This window comes from Marmota monax, unplaced genomic scaffold (assembly GCF_021218885.2).
Source record: "Marmota monax isolate L192 unplaced genomic scaffold, Marmota_monax_Labrador192_F-V1.1 WCK01_AAM20220418_F8-fsc00039, whole genome shotgun sequence".
NCBI classification, from domain to species: domain Eukaryota; kingdom Metazoa; phylum Chordata; class Mammalia; order Rodentia; family Sciuridae; genus Marmota; species Marmota monax.
Genome location: NW_026693602.1, coordinates 10,397,501 through 10,421,001, shown reverse-complemented (window position 1 = coordinate 10,421,001; position 23,501 = coordinate 10,397,501). Strand labels below are relative to the sequence as shown.

General features: G+C 31.9%; 1 protein-coding gene across 4 annotated transcripts in view; it reads left to right on the top strand.

Annotated features, from left to right (window-relative positions):
• Pcdh10 (protocadherin 10) overlaps positions 1–23,501 on the top strand; it is a 56,040-nt gene that overhangs the window by 13,912 nt on the left and 18,627 nt on the right. The window contains exon 5 of one of the 4 annotated variants that reach the window (XM_046459636.2): positions 6,064–6,337. The exons of the other annotated variants lie outside the window; for them this stretch is intronic. Within the exon in view, the coding sequence (XP_046315592.1) occupies positions 6,064–6,104 (41 nt within the window). The 3' untranslated portion in view covers positions 6,105–6,337. Of the gene's footprint in view, positions 1–6,063; positions 6,338–23,501 lie in introns of those variants that run through there. 4 annotated transcript variants of the gene reach the window in all.

Here is a 23,501-nt window from a genome sequence, read left to right as displayed (position 1 = left end):
GCTTGTTTGATTGCTGTGTGTTGAAGGGTTAAATTATGATGGAAAAACTTCTCTCTTGATCTTTATCTCATTTTTCTTACTGATGTTAGGATTTTCACCCAATCATCCTTTCGCGGTAGTAAGGTATCTAGAGAGCGGTTCAGGTGTCATTTCATTTAAAATGATTTGATAGTATCTTGGTGTGGATTCAAGTTTGATCAGAACCAGAGGCACTCTGTGAAGGAAGAATGTCAGGACAGCAATATCCCTGAAGGGTTTAGAACAGTGGGTTCTTCTCACATTCAGACACTGCTAATTACACTCGGCTCATTCAATATCGGGACCCTATTCTCTAAGTGGATTATTTTATACAATCATTATGAACAATAAAAAGGTTTTGAGATTCTGTATTATGTTTCCTTTCAGAATCTTGGGAATGAAATTTTCCCATCATTCTCTGCTACATAGAAATAGTTTGTGGATAACTACTACTGATTATTCAAACTGTATAAACAATAATTAATAAAAGTGAAAACCAATCAAAAGATGACTTTCATCTTGTTTTAGAAATCCTTCCTACATATTTTCTTTCATCTTCTAGTATGTGTGTGTGTGTGTGTGTGTATGTATATATATATCATAGAGCCTTGAGCTAGCTGCCAAAGATGACACAAATTGTAGATGTATTGTGTCTTTTATGACTGAGGAAATATGAAATGGGAAGAAAAACTTTTTTTGTTTTTGTGTTTAGAAACTTAAAGGAAAGGAAAAGCCGGATAGAGTTGAGTCCTGACAAATGTACAAGGGGAAAGGCAGACATTGAATACAGGAGGCTCTGGTTCAGACTGGTAATGAGAATAGACAGTTGCTGTAGGATTAAACCCGTGGGTCTTTCATCAGATGCATGGATTGTGATGGCAGTGGTAGCCATATGCACTGCGTGCAAGACTGTGTTCAGCTTTTAAAATTATTTAGAAGTACTGCTACTCCAGCATGATGTAGTACTTTAGCACTTCTGAACCAAAACATTGGGTCATCCTATAAATCTTTGATATTTGTTTGGCTTTATTTTTTAAAGTTATATTATATAACTTTAAAATTTATATTGTATTAGGAGAGCACAAATACATGAGTATTGAGAAGTCTAAGATGCAATTTGAAATGTACACATTCATACATATTAGGGTGAATTAAAATAGCCCCAAATCAAATTTTAATAGGTGAAGACTATGGGGTAGTCCTTGTCTCTCAAATTGAATTCTGGACTTAAAATTTTGTTATGGAAAATAGAACTTTTCCAAATTTTTACCAGCATATTTCAGTATTCTTTCACTTCAGAATACATGGTATAAAAACAAGTAATCAGTCATCTTAAGGCAAAAAGAGAAAGGGCACAGGATTCACAGGAATCAAAATTTGTATTTTTTAAAAAAACAAGCATTTGCTTTCAGTATACATTATCTGGCAAATCTATTTCAAATGTAGTAGAAAATGAGCCTGCCACTTTTTGGTGTTAGTGAGTACCAATCTTCATTCTTCATAAATTCCACTTATATGAACAACCAGAATTTTAAATATCTGCAAATGTCTTACTCCACTGTTTAGTTTTTCTTTTTTAATAATCACAGCAACTCTAATAATAAAGTAATAATTCTGCATATATTTTAATGTGTATTTCTCTACATCTTAAGAAACTAGTATTTTCATTTAGAAAACTTATTTTAGGGATTATGAAATTTCTTAGCCTATATGTGTTTCTAGAAATTATGAACTTATTATTTTAAATTTATTATTTTGAATCAATTTTGTATTTTGCCAGGTAAATTTATATTTGTTTGCATATTGTGCAGACATATATGTCAGAATAAGTTAGTTTTTTAATATATTTTAAGTGTGTATATACATATGTTCGTGTGTGTGTGTGTGTGTGTGTGTATATATATATATATATATATATATATATATATATATATATATATATATTTTTTTTTTTTTTAAGCCAGTTTAGCCAGCTTATGCTGCTCAAACTTAAGGGTTTGGGTTAAACTATGACCTGAATGGAAAATTAGCAGAAAAATGTTTGCATGAAATTATTCGTAGTTTTTCATACAATATTAATCATGTAAATATTTTTTTTTTGTTATACTACTACCTTGGACTCAAAGAATTACATGTAAAATTACATCTTAGCTCCAACTTAATAGGAATAGTCAATTTTAATCAAATTAGGTAATCTAATATTAAAACTATATACCATGCTCTTCCTGACCATTTTGCACCCCTGATTCATGTGGTGATAACTTTTAATACTTGTGTCATCTATCATCAGGAGTGAAATATTCTCATATTCTAAATTAAAAAGCACATCCCTTATGTAATTAAAGAAGCTAAAAATTGACACTAATTACTTGCTTTTAATCAGAATGTTTAATTATTGAGGTTGCTGTTTTTCTTTTGCTAAACATGTATTTCGTTTTATAATGATCATAATATACATTTTGATGTTTAGAAAGTAGCTGTATATATGGTTATTTTTGTAAAGCTCTAAAATGCCTAATAAGACTGCCACCGTCATTTATATGAAGATGACAAGGAAACGGTGATATGGCTAAAAATATAACTGAGATCATTGTCTATACCAGTAACTTTTAATTTCTATACATCTGTTAAAGTTCAAAACTATAATAAACCAAATCTTAGACAAAATTAGGTATACTCACACTTTAAAAAGTGTACTTTACATTTAACCAAATGCCTAAATACAGTCATGTTTTCTTTTCCATGAAGAGTAGCAAGTCTCACTTCATCAAATGAAACATTTTAAACATACCAGCCAATAATTTCTGAGTTAATCATGAGCTTTGTCATTTTATTTTTGTTGGAAAAGGAGACATAGAAAGTTTGAGGAAATAAATTCAAATATGTAAAATACAGCCATATATTCTAAAAATTGTTAGTTAAACTGACCTGAAAAACGTTAGTTTTAGTTAATTTTACCTTTCATTTTTCTTAGACTGAAAAATATAATAAAACACTATTTTAACTTTTAATTAAAATTAGTAATTGCTTTTCAACTTTAAATAATAGTTTTTATATGAAATAAAAATGTTCTCTGGAGTTTTAAAATCCTATTGTATTTTCAAGGATTTGTTTAGAACTACAAATATCTTATTTTAAATAATTTAGTCTTTCAAATGACAACAGTGTATTATATACATAAGCCATTTGGATAATCTCAGCCAATAATAGAAAAATAGGTTAAGTTGAAGAATGTGATTGATAAAAACCAATGCAATTTATGTAATTTTGAAAAACCCCAATAATTAAAGTAATAGTCAAAAATAATTTTCCTTGATTTTGGCCTTACATTTTGTAGGTCACATCTTAAGAATATTGTCAGTGAAGGAGTATGTTCAGTTCCAGTTGGCTTAAACAATGCAGTAATAAATGGATAATGATGTGTTGCTTGGAAATTTGTTGACTTCTTGCCAATAAATTAATCAATCATTTGATGTTTCAGTTAATCATGAGATAATCAATGAAATTAAATCTAAATTATGTTTGTGAAAAGTTTTTCTTTATTTATACTGTCATACCATAATCATATTGAGTAAAGTGAACAATTACATTGACAGCTGATCTTTGAAATTTACAAATCTGTGGAACTTTCTAGAATTGTAGGATTACAAGGAACCATTTAGTGAAAAGTATCATAGCCCATCCTACCTTCACAATATGTAAGGTTTAGACTAACTCACGTGCACCAAAACATATTGGCTATCGATCTAACTTTTTTTTTTGCCAACTTGTGATCTAGTTTGAAATGCCCCTGTCCAGAAAAAAGAAGTCAAATTTTTGAAACATTGTTTTTAAAATATTGCTGACAATATTACTCTTCAGGAAACCTCATTTTGGCAGAACTCTTCCAGGCATATATCTGATGCCCATGAGCAGTTCAGGTGCTTGGCTGATGGGATTTGTAGAACATGCCATGTGGCGTGACTTCTCCTCCAATCTCCTCATCATCTTACTTCCTGCTGTTGGTTTTCATAATGTGCTGAACTCAGTAGTGTGCTAAGAACATTTCTAGAATTCACAGTGAAGCGGCTTTTCTTCCTGATAGTGACTTCATATTCATCTACCCCGAGTAGTGCTGTCTTTGGGTAGGTCTGTTCTTCCAATATCATAATACAGCATGACCATCCTGTGTGAAAGTCCACCAAGAAGTGCTTTTATTTTAGGCCTTTTTAGAACTTTTTTTTTTCTATTAGGTTAATTTCTGTCCACTTTCCCTCAAGTTTTGACACTTATTTGTCATCTGGTATTTCGGCGGGGGGGGGGGGGGTGTTTTCCCACTTTTCTTCATACGCATCTAGATTTGTGACCCTAACTATTGCATTTTCAGCTTATTTCTTTCGACAGATCTTTGGTCTTAGACTCACACGAGTCCTTCTACTCATCTACTGACTTCCTTTGTTCAGGGTTATGAGGAAGTCTGTCATAATCAAGATAGTTTAATTACCTCAATCCTGTGAAAATGAGGCAAATGATAAATAGCGACCAGTGAAATAAGCTCATCCTTATTTCCAGTCTCTATATTTGTACTGTGAGAATTTAATGTTCTCTGAATCATATTTTATTTTACTTCTTTGAAAAATTATAATCTATTTACAGTTCATGTCATTATTCCAGTTAACCAATACCAGTAGCTGCCCCCGCCACATCTAGATAAGTGAGATATTATAATATTTTTTTTCCTTTAGTTGTTGGGTAATGATCTATCTCAACTAACATGATACAAAGTGATAGCTATAAAAATCCTTCTGAGATGCAGGTAGGAAATGGCGCTTTTCCTTTCACATCTGTCCATTTCTGTGAGCAATTTGCTTTTTACTTAAGACATTGTTCCTGTGACTGATCTCATGTCACTTAAAATTTGTGCCTTTGAAGGACTTGGAACTAATTCGTATCCAAGAAAATTCTGTTTTTTTGTTGAGTAACAGTTTCTTGGTTTATTCTGGCAACATACCAATTTTTATAGTCTCAATATTTAAAGCATCATTTTAATATGACAACAAATTGAATTGACCTTATTTTGAAAATGCGACCTGTGGCTTAACCAGACTTTTATATTCTAAAAACAAGATTTACATGACCATTATTTATTATGAAATATTTTTTGCAAATATTCTCACAAATTATTAACTTTGCTAAATTCTGCTTCTGGTCTAATATGTTTCTCCCAACAAAATTACTTCCTTTGCATATTTAGACTCACTACCCAGCTAAGCATATTATAAATGCTAAATAATTATGTGATGAAAATAGATGAATGAGCATATTAAAAAATACCTGATTTTTCTGTAATACCACCATCTTCATTTATTCTTTCACACATGTCTGTGGGCACATGCACATACCATTGTTCAATGCTTCAAGCAAACTTTCTTTGCTTTCAAAACTTTTTAAAATATGTTTAAATTAGTTGTATTCTCTAACTAGTGCCTATAGGTTTTTATAAATGAAATTAGAATTTGAACTCCTTCAAATATTGATATGTATCTAAGTACTTAAAATATAATGTAGATTTTCAATACCTAAAAATTTTAAACTTATTTTTTCCCTCAAAATATATTTTATATGATACAGAGGTGTTAAATTTGTTCAGATTTCTTAAGTCTTAGATTTTTAATTTTCTTTCTTACCTTGTCTGTGAGATCATCTTTCTTTTTCATATTTTAATTATCAGCAATTTCATACATTAACTCTCATCTTTCATCTTTACATGAAGCTAAAAGGTATATATTCTATTTCACTTTTTTTCCTTACTTAATTCTAATGTAGCAATGATTTATTTGCATGGTTTTTACTTATAGCTTTGAATTCCCAGATAGTTAAATAAAATATCATCACTTAAGATAAAAAGATGACAATAGATAAAAGCTACTTGTATTTTTATTTAATATCCGCAGTCTTAGTATGAGTCTTTTTTATTTAAAGCAGTTTGTTGCATAAGTACTTTTCATTTTATTGAGTTAACATTTAGCATATTAATATTTTCATATACCTCATTTTATATTACAGATCATTTTCATCATCTTTCTTATTTTGTACATTGGAAGTAAACCCATGTAAGCATTTTTTCGTCATTTGAGCCTAACAAAAGAAGATTATCAATTAAAATATTAGCATTATTCAATGAGAAGGAATATCTACTTGGGAATTTTTTCCTGCTCATCCTACTGAAGATTTATGAGTCCAAATTTAAATGCATTAAATTATAAAGATATTGTAAATAATCCTGGAAAATACAAATTGAATTGCCTACAAATATCATTAAACATTGTTCAATACTCAATGTTCTAAAGTTTTTTTGGGTGAGTCTGTGTGTGGGATCCTTTTTTATAGGGAAGAGCATCATTAGATATCAGAGCTTAGAAACTGTTTTGGACTGTGAAATTTGTTGTTTAGTATTAAATAATATTATTGAATGAAGATTAAAGTCAGTACAAGATGAGTCATTTTTAGTCATCTAGAGATTAAAAAAACTTTGAAGTTTTATACTAAGGCCTAATGAAACTTCCTAATAACTAAGAAGTTTGACCTCTGTCAGTTTAGATGAGGAGAGTGTAGGAGATTTAAAAACACTAAATTTCAGGATGTAATTAGTGCATGGATAGAAATGAATTGTAAGCTAGAAACTTTGCAGATAAAAATCAGAGGTCTCCATCTGATTCTATAATTAATCCATTACATGACATTGGACACAAACTATTACCTATGTTCAATAACAAGGCACTTGGTTACATTTTTTTTTTCTTTAGAGATAGTTTCTTAACAATATGAATAGAAGAGATAATATTTGACCTTAATTTTTATAAAGTTATAAACATACAATAGATTGTTATTCTAAACTATCTATGATAGCTTAAATCATTAAGTTCAATAAGTGATTATAAATGTATTTTCTATGGTCTAGCTTCATGTTTCAGTTGCATGAATATATTACACACATATACATCCCACACAAAACATTATTAAATTATTTAATTTTTAGTTATCTCCATCAATTACCAGTGGAAAACATGATGTGATTATGTTAGACAGAATATATTTATTTAACTAATGGCTATTTTGTCATCAGGAGCTAATTAAAATGACAATACAGCACTTGATGAGAAGCTTGTATCCATTTTAGTCTGTTCCTTTATTTTTTAAGGTCTGGATTGCATTTTTTGAGGACCAGTTCATTGTGCTTAAGTACTTGCAAAATAACCATGACACTGGAGAAGAAATAGGCTTCTGGTTCCAGTACTATGGATTACAAGGAAGACATTATTTTGAACTGCTAGTAAAGATGTTGTCCTGAGTAGGGCTTTCCCCATTCTGAAGGTTGGCATTAGCCAGAATCTTGCCCTTGCACTAGATTGCAGTCTTGCCTATATTGGATAGTTACATATATTTTACATAAGCTGGAAACTGAGATATAGTTTATCAAGTATTTTAAGACTCATCTACACATAAATAACTTTTTAAGCTAAAAATTAGTGCATTTTTCCATAAAAGCATATTTGTAATTATTTTTGTCATAATTTTCAAATAAATGTCTTTGAAAACACTTAATCATGAAAGTAGTATATAAGTAAGATTTTTTACAAATGTATATTTTCTGAATTAAATTTTGATGCACCCTGTAGAAGGAAAGGGGCAGGATAGTTGGGTCTTTCTCATATGAGATTAACTATTTCACTGAGAGTTCATTTCCTAAAGTGCAGTACATCATAATGTTTTGTGTTAAGGATGGTATCAGAAGAAGTAGCTATGATGAAGTTATCATGATGATACATACCTGATGACGTATGTAAACTAAATATTTCACAAGGAGGTTTAATTTAAATAATGATACGAATAGGTATCTAAATATGAGAATTCATGTAATAGTTTGGCAGTTGCCTTCTGTTATGTTCTTCTTAGAAACAGAAAAAACCTGGAGTTCAGCCTGAAAAAGTGGTATAAAATTCTGACAGTGTAAATATTAAGGATCATGCATCAGATGATTATATGGAAGGTTATTTATTAGTAGTTCTATCTTGATTCTTGATTCATCTCTAATAAATTGATAAGAGCAGTGGTCATTAAGGGCAGTAATATACAGAATTCATAGAGATTCACAAAGTTGTATTTTTAAACATTCTTTTAAATTTTGGAACATTCAAGCTGTTAAAGCAGAGACTAGCATACTTCTCTGCTTTTGATCAACTTTTGGGCAAATTTGTTTCATCCAAACACTAACATAACAGCCTGTTCATTTACATGTTTTAAAGCAAATCCAGCTATCCTATTGCTTAATCTATTAATATTTCAGCATGTGCTAATTAAAGTTTATTTTGAATACAACTACAGCAATATTCCTTCTTTAAAGATGAATTTTTTGCTCTTGTTGATTGTCCAGTTTTTGTTTAAATTTTTATAATTTTCCACAAATTATTATATTTATGAGAAATTTATTTGATTCTTGATTGAAGACAGTGTTAAGGATAGCACACAATCTTTGCAATATTTTATTTTATTTTTTATGAAGATATCAAATGTATGTAACAAACTACAAAAATCATAAAGGTATATCTCAAGAAATTGTCACAACATGAAAATCCTTATGTAATCAATGACTGAAACATTCTAGGTACTGTGTCCAGTAGTTGAAATATTATAAGTATCTCAAGAAGTCCACTATTCCTATTTCCAGTTACTACCACCCAAGGATTAGTGCTATTCTGGACTCTAAATGATCATTAGTTTGTCTGTATTTTAAAGTTTATATTATTAGATTGAATGAAATAATGAAATATGCTTAGTTTCACTAAAATTCAATAACAAGTTATCTTTGTGTTAGTATTGGGAAAGGTATCCACAGAGCCTAATATATTCAAGTGTGTAAGCTAAAAAGACAGTTCGGTTAGTATGCCATCTCTGTGAACATGATTGATTTCCTTTGATATCTTTGATGCTATCTTCAGGTTTTGTCTATCAACAGCACTTGATACATATCGTTATGTCTTCCTTAGTGATTGAAACATAATCTACTGTTAGCTTAGTAATTTTTATAGAAATAAATATTTAAATAGTTAACTTGGATATCAGATTAGTTTTTCAAATTTCTTTGAGCCCAGATAAGAGAATTGTGACAAATTATGACCTTGAGGCTTCAAAGAGATTTTAAGTAAAGAGATTAACATTTTGGAAAATCAGGTATCTGAAGAGAATTTAAAGGGATTGAGGAACTGTGAATTGAGAAGAAATGGGAAGAGATGGAATATTAAATGTTAAGTATTTAAACAAATGTGGCACAGATAAGATAGTGATCAGTTAATCTGTCTTTAAGGATCTACTTAGCCCATGAAAGCTGGAGGTTGCAGGGGATGGAAAGTGTCTGACCCTGACACTGGTATTTGCTCCTGGAGGATAGGAAACATTTTATCCAAAAAGCTTTGCAAACTACAAATGCATGCATATGCCAGCTGTGATTTGGTGGAATAACACTTTCTAGCCCTTTGATGTTGCCTTTCCCACAAAATGCTTTTCTCTAGCTGGGTCTGGCAAAGAAAGGAAGAAGCTCCATTGACTAGATGATAAAGGCAAGGAGGCAATTGCGAAAGCTCTGATTATGTCTATTTCTCATCTTTTCTCCCCATGGATGATTTTGTATAAATATTTCTTTAGAAATTTGAAGAAGAAAAAAAGCTTGGCTTCTTGAAACCTGTCTTTCCCCACTCTCTCACTGAATGGCAACAGAGAATAAAATGTACCGAAACAAAAACTAAGCAACAAAGTTCTAGAAAAAAGATTTGGGGAGTTGTATAATGTGCAAAAGCTGAATACGCAGATGTCAATTGTACACATGTGCAATGACTAACAGATAGTGTCTGTTAGGCACGTAATACATGCATCTGAACTTGAGGCTTGAGATGTCATATTTTATAAAATATTGGCTTAAAAAATGAAAGCAGATGAGTGGGTATTTAAAATACCTTGCTTTTCAAAGATTAAGTATTTTCTTTATTGAGTTGGCTTATTTCACTTAACATGAGAATTTTCCATTTTCAGTCTCATGTTATCTTGCTGTATTTTAAGAAAAATCCATAGTGCCAGTGTGAAATGGAGCACAATTAAATAAAAATGAGACAGCCATTATTACTGTTCCAGTCACGTTGCTTGGTGTCCTTAAACCTAAGCATGATGTATACCTCCCTTGTTACTGGTAGAGTAAACAGACTGTATATATCATATATGATCATTGTATTCTGGGTTGATATTTTGGAGAGTCAATTAAAATGTTGCCTTATCTTGGTTGTGCGGAAGCTTGAATTGACTACATGCTTAAGTAAAATGAAATGAAAGAGAAAATAAATTAAGAATTGTGTTAGCTAAACATGAAGGCTAAAGCAATAACAACAATCTATTGCATGCACATTTTATAAATCTGAATAAATGAAATAGGTATAATAAAAATATCAATTTTATACATTGTTACAAAGTAGCAGTTCTTGTCAGTGAAAGATTATGGCTTGAGCCTTTTGAAACTCAAGCTATAGTAAATAATTTTGGAATCAAATATGAATATTTTATGTAATTATTTATAAGTACATAATTATAAATATACTTAATTTTGTATAGGCAAAAATTGTTTGACAGTTGACAGCATAGAAATGCCTTTTAAAGTTGATAGTTTAGAGTGGGAGTGAACTTTTTACTCTTTATTTTCATTTGTGCATTATAGTTGGACATGAGGATAAGATTTGTTGTTACATATTCATACTTGCATACAATATGACAATGTAATTTGGTCAGTATCATTCCTCTGTAGTTCCTTTCTTCCCCACGTCCCTCCCCTTGGTCCCTTTCCTCTACTGATTCTTAACAATTTTTACTTGCCTTAGAATTTTTAGGAAATGTCTGACATTGAATAATAGCTCACAGTTAAAATTGAGCTTGAGATTCAGTAACATAATCATTGATAATTTAAAATTTTCACTTTGCAGTAATTCTTCATGAAAATTATGTTTTAAAATGCTTATTGTAAGTGTTCTGAATATCTAATATGGAGGAAGATTACCTTCCCTTTAAGTTAGGGCACTTGATATTGTTTAGATATTTAAATCTATGTCTGTATTGTTAATGTTTTAAAGTTCTTCACATTTAACTTACTTTCTTTTCTAATTTCAATTGGAAATATTAACACGCTCTATTACTTTTAGTACTATTATTTATTGTGAAGGCATTCCATATTTCTTTAAAATCATAAAACAAACAAACAAACCAAAAATCCTTGAAAACAATGCTTTAGGCAGGTCTTTCCAAACTACTGATAAGAACAGTGTGATTCATGCTCAATAAATTACATTGTTGAGAACCACTGTTTTCTAAGTTCAGCAGTCTTCAGTTTTGTTTGGGCTACAACTACATTATATAAATGTTCTCAACATTGTATAATGTTCCCAGACTCTGTATATAGGGAAATAATTATGGCTCATGAATTCACCACAGACTAATGTGTAAATAAGAAGATCAATAACAATTTAAAATACAAATATAATATCTAAATAAGCTGGAATACTCCCGAGAGATCTCTAGGGGAAAATTTAAAACACTATTGAAACTGGTTGAGAATGTAAGGGGAACTAGATCCACTTAATTACTAGTGATCACCAGAGCTTAGAGCAGCCCTACTCACTGTAAGTGAGCGGTTCTACTGACAGATCAAAGGCTCAAATCTGGCCAATGTCACCTGCTCTGTGTCATTCTACAAATGTACCAGAACATTTTTATGACTGTCTCACTCCTTTCCCCCAAGCCTCGTATAACCACCAGCTTTTCTTTGAGATTTTTTGTAAATAAATGAATAAACTGACCTTGTGCACATGTGCATTTTACATTTTAGCAGTCATGAAGTTTTCAACTTCCTTTACAGAGTTCATGAAGCTCAACCTCTTCATCTGGTTGGATTGTGGTGTTGTTGGTAAACACACACAAAAAATGCTCTGGTCTTACTGTTTTTTTTTTTTTTTTCTTTTTACACATGGCAGTACAATGATCTTGACAATTCATACATTTGAATCAAATGGGGTATAATTTCTCATTTTTCTGATAGTACAGGTTGCAGAATCACATTGGTCATACAGTCACCTATATACATACAGCAATCATAATGTCTTTTTTATTCTGCTGCCCTTCTGTTTTCAGAGCAGGTTTTCCCAAGCATCATTAAGTATATCCATTTGACTTAGAACTTTGAACAATAGAATCTATCATTCTTTAATTGGTCCCCAAAGCATGCATTTACTTTCTTTGGACTCTCAGCATACAGTGTATTTATAAGAGCCATCTTTCAACATGTCCTCATATCAGAGAAGTGAGGTGGTACTTTTAAAACTATGGTCATGGGGACTGCCTGACAGGGTTCAAATGCTGATCCAGCCAGTTACTAGCTGTGCTGTGCAACCTCTGTCATCTCTTTAGCCTTCCTGTAACTCGTTTTCCTGTCTGTGACATAGATTCTCAAAATCTCATTGGAGAGAATAAATTATTTAACATATTTAAAGCAATGAGTGCCTGGCCCAAAGGAAGCACTCATTAAGTGTTGAAGGCAACTATATATTCAGTTAAAATTGGAGCAATGACATCAGCCTGAGTACGGACAAAATTAAAATGCTAGGCTTAAATAGAACTAATTATGTTCTCTTACTCCCAGAGAAAAAAATCAGACTCTAAATGTTCTTTTCACCATGTATCACTATTTTGCATATGCAGTAAATATATTCTTTCACATGATATACTTCAAAGTACAGTACCCCTATTTTTCCTTTACATCCATTAATCCGGTAGAACAAAACCAAATGTATAATGCACAGCAAAGATCGAACTTCATTCATTTTATGATAATGTTAGTCACAGAACATGATTATAAGTTTTAGAATTTCAATGACATTATTTTTCTTATTTTTTTGTGTTTGTTTACAATGAATAAGGATACTTGATTATGCACAAGAAACAGTAATCTGACAACAAATACTCATTTTTGAAACCACATTTTTATTTCAGTCTAGGAAGTAGCATATTATATTTGATGATTGTACAAGAGGATGATTTATATTTTTCCAAGCCAAAAAACTGTCACAGTGATACAAATCAATGTGTATAAACAATTTGATTCACCCATATTTTGACAACCATACTTGCCCATTAGTGTATATTCTTGCCTTGGACAGGATGCTGTTACCCTTAAGAGTTCTGATATCCCAGAGTTAGAGACTAAGATGCCCTAGAATCATCAAAGTCTATAAAAAGAGACAGTTCATTTGGAAAATTGTGTATTTCTGTAAGATATATAAAAGAGATCCATTTTGTACCATAGACCAGTATTTGAACACATAAAAGCCCAGACACGTTCTTTCCCCATTTTCTTCCCTAAAATCTTATTATCTAATAGATATGATTATCTCAACCAGCCTTATTATCTGTATTTTTGTATCTTTGTCTTTCAAAATCAGACAGAATTAGCAAATGGTGCCACAACCCCATTTGAAAATCACCTAAGAAACTGCCCAGACTTTACCTTGTGCTTATGGTTTATTCATTGAGCTGTCTGTGTAATTCTTGTGATTTTATGATTCTAGGTGTTTTCTGTCTTTCACCTTCTACATAAATTTTGCATATATATCACTGTTTTGTCTGAATAACAAAAAGCTAACAACAAAGTTCCTGTGCCCAATTTCTTTTCGAGAATCATAATATTCTCTTCTTTTTTACATTGAAAACCAAAAAAAAAAAAAAAAATTATAAAATCGTAAAACTTTCTGCATCTAATAATACTTTTTCCACCTATGAAAGAAATGAAAATTTGAAAACACTTTTAATTGTTTTTGCATGTAATAGGCTTGTGAGGGAAATGTTATGGTCAACTGCAATTAAGCATTTCCTCTCTTCATGAAATTCACTGGTTTTCAATGTTTCTGTTCTTTTGAGTTTCTCATCTAATTATCAGAAAAAGAAAATATTTACTTTATTAGAATAAAATGTATTTTTAATCTTTAGGAAAGATTCCTATGCTGTACTTAAGGAAAAAAATTATTATGGAGCTCACTTTTTTGTGTGCGATTATACAGGCTATGTCTGTATGCTATTTAACTGCTAGAGACAAAGGTCATTCTCTAGTTGCAGAGAATTGCATGAAGAAAAGTCCAGCATTGGAGACAAATAGGACATTTATAGAAGTGAATATTCTGGGTTGCTATATCTATAAAATAAAGCCAAAGGTGTAGTGAAAGTTATTTGGGGGGGGGGGCGTAAATTAAGACATGTTTTGAATAATACTAATAGAAATCATAGATAACAGCTATTGAGAATTTATGAGTCTGGTACTATGTTCTGCACATATCAGAGATGAATCCATCTAAATCTTACGGCATGAAGTATGTATTTTTGCTGTATTTCATTTAGAGATTTAGAACCAAAAAGAGGTGTCCAGTGACTCACCCCCATGGTCTCATGGCTAATGATGAAGAGTAGTACCTTTTATTTGATACCATCTAATCCTAGAGTGGATGTTTGTCATCAACCTACTACTACAATATCAGGCTTCAGAAACTGGACACTGGTCAGGAGAAGCCCAGTAAGGGTGTGTGGATGGTGGGTGTGTTTGGGGTTTCAGTAATGGGAGTGTGATTGCAGCTGTCAGGCTTCCCGTAACAAGGCATGAACAAGAATGTTGCTGGTGGAGGAGGAAAACAAAGGGATTACTATTAGAGAAATTCTGACAAAGGAAGAAAGCAATAAAAATCCAGCAAGAAAAAGTAAATAAAATAGTTATCAAGGATAGTTCTCTGTTCTTGGAACTGGGTGACTGAGAGAAGATCACATCAACAACAATAATAATAATGGAGATAATGTGCTGCCAGGGAGTCAGCTTTGAACAGAACACTGATAGCCAATTAGGAACCTATGTGGAAGTGGATTTCAGTAGATAGAAGAAGGAAGAGGACAAATTATGTGTGTGTGTGTGTGTGTGTGTGTGTGTTTAAGCAAGCAAGTTTTCTTTCTTTTATTTTCTTAAACTGAGAGTTTTGGAAGTGAGAAGTGGGCATGAGGGAAGATCATAACTGAAAACTCTAGTAGTCCGAGACATAGCAGGGGTTGCTTCTGCATAGAAAAGATTTGATCAAATGCATGTGTTCACTTTAATCACTTAAAAATACGTTATTTAAAATGTTATAATTAAAATAGTCCTTATGTCTTCACTAATTCTGAGTTACAGACCCAACTTCATAGGGTAAGATTTCCTTGTATCTTTCCATGAAAGAATAAACCCAGAAGCAATCTTTTATAAGAGGAAAAAAATGCTCAGTCTCAGTTATAAAGTGAATTTAATATTAGTCTGTGATCATTATCTGCCTTATTTTTTTCTTCGTTAAAAGTTATGGGAAAAATATCCAGTGCTCTTCTGTAGGTTTCTAGCTTTTATTGCTGCTGACATTACCTGAGGCTTGAGATGGGGCGGGGGATAGAATCACTTTTTGAGCAGCTCATTTCATTACTTTTTTCCCTTCACAATTATTCTTAGAATTAAGTTAGGCACACAACACCCAGTCTCTTTAACTACAGAATATCTTTGTTATGTTTTAAAGATTTTGAGTGATGGAAAGCAGACTATTTCCAAACATATTAAGTATAAATACTGGGTTCTCTGCTGGGCTGGGTGAGGTGACACAGGTGTATTATTATTATTTTGTTGTTATTGTTGTTCCCAAACCCAGTCCTTTTTGCCTAGCTCACTGAAATCATTCAGGACCCCTCCACTTTTCCATGGAGACTGTCCTGTCAATAATTCAAGCATTTCTCTAAGATATTCTCTTTAACATTTTTTAGAGGCTTTGGGTCACAGCCACAGTGCTGCTGGTATCTATATGGACTTTTAAAGCATTTTGTATTTGGCCATGCCTACATTTTCTGCTTCATGTCATTTAGTCACCTGTGAGTTAGTCAAGGCACCATATTTCTCCAGGTCTTGTGTGCTCACACATTTCGTTCTCCTTCTGGAAGGAAGGTTCTCATCTTCAAAGCCACTGCTCTCCCCATCTGCATGTCCTGTCATCAACTGAGATGCAACCCAGTTTACCTTTGAAGAGAAGTTTTTCCTGGAAAAGAGATAACTTACATTCGTCCTTCAATATTTTACAGATGCTTATACATAATGGCTGTTTTTAACATAGTCTGTAAAACATGATTTGGCCACAGGATTTAAAATTCTTTAGAATCCATGTGCATTTTAGAACTGTGTCTGGAGCCTGCCTCAGCAAGTCAGAAAAGGAAGCCTCCTAAGAGGGGCGGGGTGCATTTTCTTCCTTCCTGAGAAATACTCCAGATATCTAGCAGACATAGGTAAATCATGCAATCAAAGTAATCTCGAAAAGCTAAACAGCAACAGAACCCTCATCATTTCCCAAGTACTCTTTCCTGGATTTCGTTGTCTTTCAAACTTTGTTGATTCTCTTGCTTTTATTCTGACCTTAATTATACTGGCTCTTATATTTAGTTTTTCTGCTATATCACTTTCTCTTTTATAATTCCTTAAACCTGGTGTTTCACATCACGATACTACTTTCCTAATCTGTTTTTTTTTAATTGCCTGTAACTTATAATTTACAAACATATACACAAAAGTAATTGTAAGGTCACCTTCAACATGACGGTGACTGGGAACCGTGGTGGATGTGAGATTAGGAGTAGGAGGTTGTGGGTGGCACTGGATAATTATGGCTGGAGGAAGTCTATCTGAATTCAGATTTCTGATGTTTGCATGTATCAGTTTCCAAGTATATGGTATTAATATCATCAATATTGCATTGGCTATTCACATTTTTCTTAGATATTTGTTTGTTTATTATGGCAATATAGTAACTATTGAATATGATTGGATGCTGATTCTTTTTTAAATAACATTACAAGATTTTAATTATTTTTGCAGGAATATTATTATGAGATAAACTGATAGGTTTGTACATTTGTTGTATTTTAGTAATATATATATATATTTTTTTTTTTCATATCAATACACATTATCAATACTGTTTAACCAGAATCCTTTCCTGGCCACACAAAAGTTGATTTCAAATTTTGAACATTTTCTTGAATTTATTATGATAATTTACATAGACAGCAAATAAATAACACAACATTTTGCTTTTTGGAGGATGGACCCAGGGATTGAATTCAAGGGCAATTAATCAGTGAGTGACATCCCAGCCATTTTTATTTTTTTTATTTTGAAATAGGGTCTCACTAGGTTGCTTACAGCCCCATTAAGTTGCCAAAGCTAATTTTGAACCTATGATCCTCTGGCTTCAGCCTCCTGTGATTCTGGGATTACGGTGTGAGCTACCACACCCTGTAACACATTTTTACTATGTATGTTGTTTAACATTTGAACTCTAGTTGAACAAAGGTTCACTTATGGAAAGTATTATAACCATTTAGGGATCTAAATCTTAGCCTTAACTAGAATATTACTAAAATGAGTTTTAATCTTTAACCAGAATGGTATAATCTTATTTCAACAACGTAGCATTTATAAATGTTTTAGCTGTTTGATTCACTGCCCATCATTTCTCAAATCTCTTATTACCTGATGAGAGATTTAACTGAAAGGGGAGAAGGAGTTGGTTTATTAAGTCCAGGATATAAATCAAGTTAAAGTATGTACCTAGGCTTGGATTTTAGAATAGGTAATTTAAAATTGTTTATTATGCAAAGTAAAAATAATGTTTTATCTAATATATACCTATCTATCTCACAAGAACAGAGGTTTCACTCAAAAGCCAGAGTTAAAATTTAATCTTAATACATATAAATAATTTAAAAAGCAATTAAGATTATGTTCGCATGTGATGATTAGTCATGAAATATAAATCTAGATGCTGGATAACAATTTTACTTCATTATCTCTTTTAGGATTGTGCCACCTTAATTTTAAATTGCTTTGGTTGGAAATACGTAGAAGGCTTATTACATATAGACTTTTCCTACAAATGATTAAAAAGCACAGCGCATTTTTCTTGTTCTGGTGGCATGTCACCTGTGGTATCAAGAGGCAGGTGCCTTGAGGACAGGGTTGCAAGATTTAACAAATGAAAATAAATACATGACATCCAAATATTGCATGGGGCATATGTATTGAAACAAATTATTCACTATTTATCTGAAATTCCATTGATTCTGGGAACTCTGTATTTTATCTGACAGCCCTACTCTAGGCTTACTCCAACCTGGAGTCTTGAGGTTCTAAATCTGCTTTTGGTGTGTGGGTGTGTTTTCTGCATCCTCTGTCTGTGTTCAGCTTTGTGTGACTGTATCTCCAAGAGCCTGCACCTCCTGCTTTTCATCTACTGTTTTCTTTGACCCAGAAATAACTGAATTATATCAGGGAGAATCAGATCATCAAGTATATTAAATAAATAACTGTACGTTTGCACACCGTTTCTAAATCCTGTGTGCTACGTGGCTTTTTTTTTGGAAATATGCTTGAATGGACTGGGATACATATTTCATCTAATAACCCTGAAAATTTTCATTTATATTTATTGCTTATTTCTCTAAGGCTGCAAGTAAATTATTTTGAAAGCTTTACCCCTGTTTAGGTAGGTTATTAGTGGTTAAGAAATTAGATACATGGATATATGTTTTAAAAATGAAAGTGTCAGGCATTTTTGTACATTTATCTTACCTTGCTGGAATTTATGCTTGGTTTTCATATAAAAATGAAGTTGTGCATTTTGTGAGGGCTTGAGGTAAATAATGGGAGACAATAATGCTGTTTGGCCTAAATAGTTCTCTATAAACATTCCTGTGTTTACAGGGATGACCAATCCCATTAAAGTATTTTTCCTGCCTTCTGTTTTCAAAATTAATGCTGATTTCAGCCTCACAGAGAAGTAACTGCCTTAATTTTCTTATGTTGTTTTGAAGGAACAACCTGAATTGTAACTGCCTAGATGTCAGTAAATATTATCAGCTCCACAATGTTTAAAAAAAAGGAAGCATTTCTCTTTTAAAGGAATGTAACAGTATCTAGTTAAAATTTTAGCAATACAAAATATTGGTACTTGTCTAATTTTAATGAAAGTATCCTTTGAGTTGATTAAAGTAAGAAATAATTGAGTGGATTTTCTTCAGAAAATGTTTCAAGGATATATCTTTATTGTCAACGTAAAAGATGCTATTTTCAGGAACAAATCAGAGTTTCTATATTTTAGTGTAGGAAGAGGTATTCCTGAAAATTTTTCAACATTTTTTTTTTACATGGAGAGAAATGTATGTTACATTTTCGTTTCCTAAAATATTTGTAAATATATGGTCAGGGCACATTAAAAAATTATTCTTTCTCCAACCTTGATGTCAGTATACTAATGAAGCTATAGACTTTTGTTTATCAAAGAGAGCCTGGTGCACTAACCCTAGTCCCCTGGGTAGAGACATGTCATGTTATCCTAATACACCTCTTTTTGGAAAATCAAGCTCCCAAGACATAATGTTTGACGTTATTAGAAGGATTTGACTAGATCCCTTTCTATAAAATTCTACACAAACACACACACACACACACACACACATTTTCTTAGCATTTTTATATATAATTTAACTTAAACTTTTAATATTTAATAAACACATCTTTATATTGCCAATAATTTGTTCTGAGTGGAAAAGCTGCAAATCATTACTGTATGTTTTTTGATATCATGTTCAAAGTTTAGATAATACTGTTCCCAGGAATTTGCTACTTTTTTGTCATAGTTCAATGTACTCTCTGTTAGTATAATTAACTAGATACACGTGTTCTTAAAACAAACAACATTGAGTTGCTATAACGGCATCTTCCCTGCTAATAATACTAGAGAGGTCAATACAGTCACAGTATCCCTAAAATAGACACGTTCTAGTGAGCCAGCTGTGTGTGTCCTGTTGCCCTTGTGACACACTCAGTCACACACCCTGTAGAGGAGTTTCTAGGTGCCCACCACCGTCCATCTGGAAGGAATCAGCATACATCCTGTGTCTCACTTCCTCCTGGGAAGGCACCTGAGGGCAATGGCACACCTTGGGACTTGTGAAACAGAGGCCCTTATCTTAAAGCTGTTATACTCTTCTTATAGCAGTAAAATTTGGTTTAAAATAAACACTAAAATATACTAAATTCTGAAGTTTTTATTGGTGGCACATTCAGGGCTTTGTACAGCTTATCAACTCTACTTGATTTGGAGGGTATCTTATAGATTATCAAATAAATTCCTTCCTTGTGCACATCATGCTAGGTGGGAAAAAGGATGCCCCAATGGCTTTTAATCCTAGTTTCAGTCAGTGAAGTCTCCATCTCAGCAGGTCCCTATGACTCTCAGGAGAGATGGCCGTCTCCAGCCAGGGTTGCTATAGCTAGAGTGTGGAAGGGGACAGCACTGTGCTTTTCTCTTCTCTTCAACATGATTCGTTCTACTCATTCAGTGCTGTACATTTCTTTTTTTTAAAATTTATTTATTTATTCTAATTTGTTACATATGACAGCAGAATGCCATTCAGTTCATATTACACGTTTGTATTAGACTTGCGAATTTTCTTCTGTTTAAAAAAAAATCCATGAATTTATTTTTTTAATTTAATAAATATTTTCAAACAATGCTGTAAGCATAGCATACACACCCACTTTAAACTAAACTAAAAATAAACACTTAGCTTTACAACACATTTCTTACCTTAATGGTCTGAAGAATTGCATGACTCATTTGTTTCACAGAGTTTCCTTTTGAAAAGATTGAAGGTGACACATTACATAGTACCATCACCTCTAAACCCCTACTTTCCACATATGTTATATAATCACGGAACTCTGTCAAGACAGAATAAAAAGGCATCCTTCTGATAAGAGGGAAAAAGCAAATTTTGCCTGAGGATAGTGAGAACATCACAAATTAAGTCAGAACTCGAGATTATACTGCATTAAAACAGTATTATTGGGCTGGGGATGTGACTCAGTGGTAGAGTGCTTGCCAAGCATGCACGAGGCACTAGGTTTGATCCTCAGCACCACATACAAAAATAAATAAAATAAAGGTATAAAAAATTATTATTAGACACAAGGACAATACATTATTTTGAGAGAAGGTTTCAGTTTTATAATAGTTCACAAGAATCCACAACAACGTGTAATCAAGTTTTTTTTCACACACTCATAATTTAAACTCTATGTGTAATTTCCTGAGGCAAAAAACATAATTTACAATCTGAATAATATACTATATGTTAAAAAAATAAAAGTACTCCCAGTGGGAAGGTAAAAGACCAGTCAAGTAGTTTCCCTCTGAAAAGCTGAACATTGCTACGCTCATTTCTGTATATAGGCTGAAATAGAAAAAAAAAAAAAAACAAAAAAAAAAAAAAACTTTAGAAAGATTTTAAAAGGAATCCTCAAAAGTGATTTAAGAATGAGACATAAGAAAGTTGAAAGAACTGATTATTCCACTGGACAAATCTCTAATGCAGACTTACTTTTAAACCACCTTTAAGTTTATGATGTGCTTTACATAGAGAACAGAGGGCAGGTGTTTCTGACTTCCATAGGGGGTAATAAGCTCAAATCCTTGTGGGCCAGATTCACCTTATGTATAAAGAAGTGTCTCACTGTGAGGCTCATTAAACATTTGAATGAGCTCTGGAGTAGGTTACTGATCTCAGCCTCTGGAAGTTTTTCACTGTGGTGGAGTCTCAATCATTTGAGATATTTGAAGGCTCTTCTCTTTTTCAGTTGCAGAAATAGATTTTATTACTTCACAAGCATAATTTATTGCTTTAGTTTCTGTGATTTATGCTGTCATAAAGTGTAAAGAGAATTTTGTGTTTATTGCAATGTGAGCACGGGAATGTGAATATTTGGGGAATGTGAATATTTGAACCATACATTGTCGTTTTAAAATGTTGCATAAAATTATTTTTTTCACTAGGCTTTTATATAGTATAAACAGCATATCAATATGGATATGTTTATAATTGTTTTATTTATTATTGTGCAATGTACACCTTTACAGTCATTCTCTTAAGTCAATCATTAATAAATTTTACATAAATATTTGTATTAAATATTTTAATTTCTTCCCACAGTTTAATACAACACTTTGCAAATTACAAAAGCCAACAGGATTCCATAATATGAAGAAAAATATACACTATTAAAGATTGTGTGTTAAATTATGAGAAATTAGATACTTGAGTATATTTTTCCATTAAGGGTATTTTTCATCTGTATTTCAGACATGAAGTATCTAACACCTAACATTTCTTTAAATTACTGTGAAAAAAATAACTGGAGTGGATGGATAAAATTAAAAAGGAATGCAAACAGTTTATTTTCTATAACTTTTTGATTACACTGAAGAGAAAAACCTTTAAAATTAAGTGATCAGTTCCTTACATAAGCTGATGAATAGCTAGAAACAAATGCATTTATGAAAAAGCAAAAATTCTTTGTGTGTGAGTTGATAATTCTATGTAAACGTAGAATATATCAGAAAGCTTTGAAATTGGATGTGTTTGCTCCATTCTTCCCAGCCTGAAATGCATCAGCAAATGAATAGCCGTATTAATACTGAACACTGTAGAACAATTGTCCTGGGCATCAATTCTAAAATGTAATCACATTTATTTAGTATGTTTGATTGTTACTTTGCCCAATGTTAATCCATCAGCTCTAAAAGCAAAATGATAATCAAGTCTTTAAATTGACCTCTTTAAAGCTTTGAAATAAGTGGGTGTGACTATAACTTTAGTCATACTGTAACCAATTTCCGTTCTGCAGAACTTTACAAGCATGAGATTTGCTTCTGAAATGGAGGGAGTTGTTCCTCCTCAGTCTAATTGCTCCAACCTTCAACTTCAACTCTGTCATATTTCCTATTCAGATTTTCATTTTTGAATTAACAGGTGGGAGGAGGTCAATTCAACAACAGTAGATTATATTATTTAAGCAACTCTTGAAGTGGGGTGGATTTTAAGTAAAAACAATGCACACATAACTTTAAACAGCAATGGAAATATGTCTGTTAAGCTTAGGATTTTATTTAAGATATTTGGCATAATGTGTGCTAAAGCTTCTATGTTCTCATAAATATGAACCAAATTTTAACAATATAGTTTCTTATTATATCAGTCTAATTCAAATAAAATTTTTAAAAAATCATGCTGATATTTTTCACATGAGTAACATTTTAACCTAATAAGAAATGATATTTTAATAAATTAAACATCTTCTTGGTTGGCTAATATCTGCATTTATAGAGATGTAGTTTTTTGGTATATAATTTTTCACATTATGAATTAGTTTATAGATTCAGAATATGTTATTCCTGTGTTTCTTTTGTCCTTGAATTACTAAAATAAGGTTTTCTATTAATCAGAAAATGCTATAACCTATAAGTGTTATCTGCAAC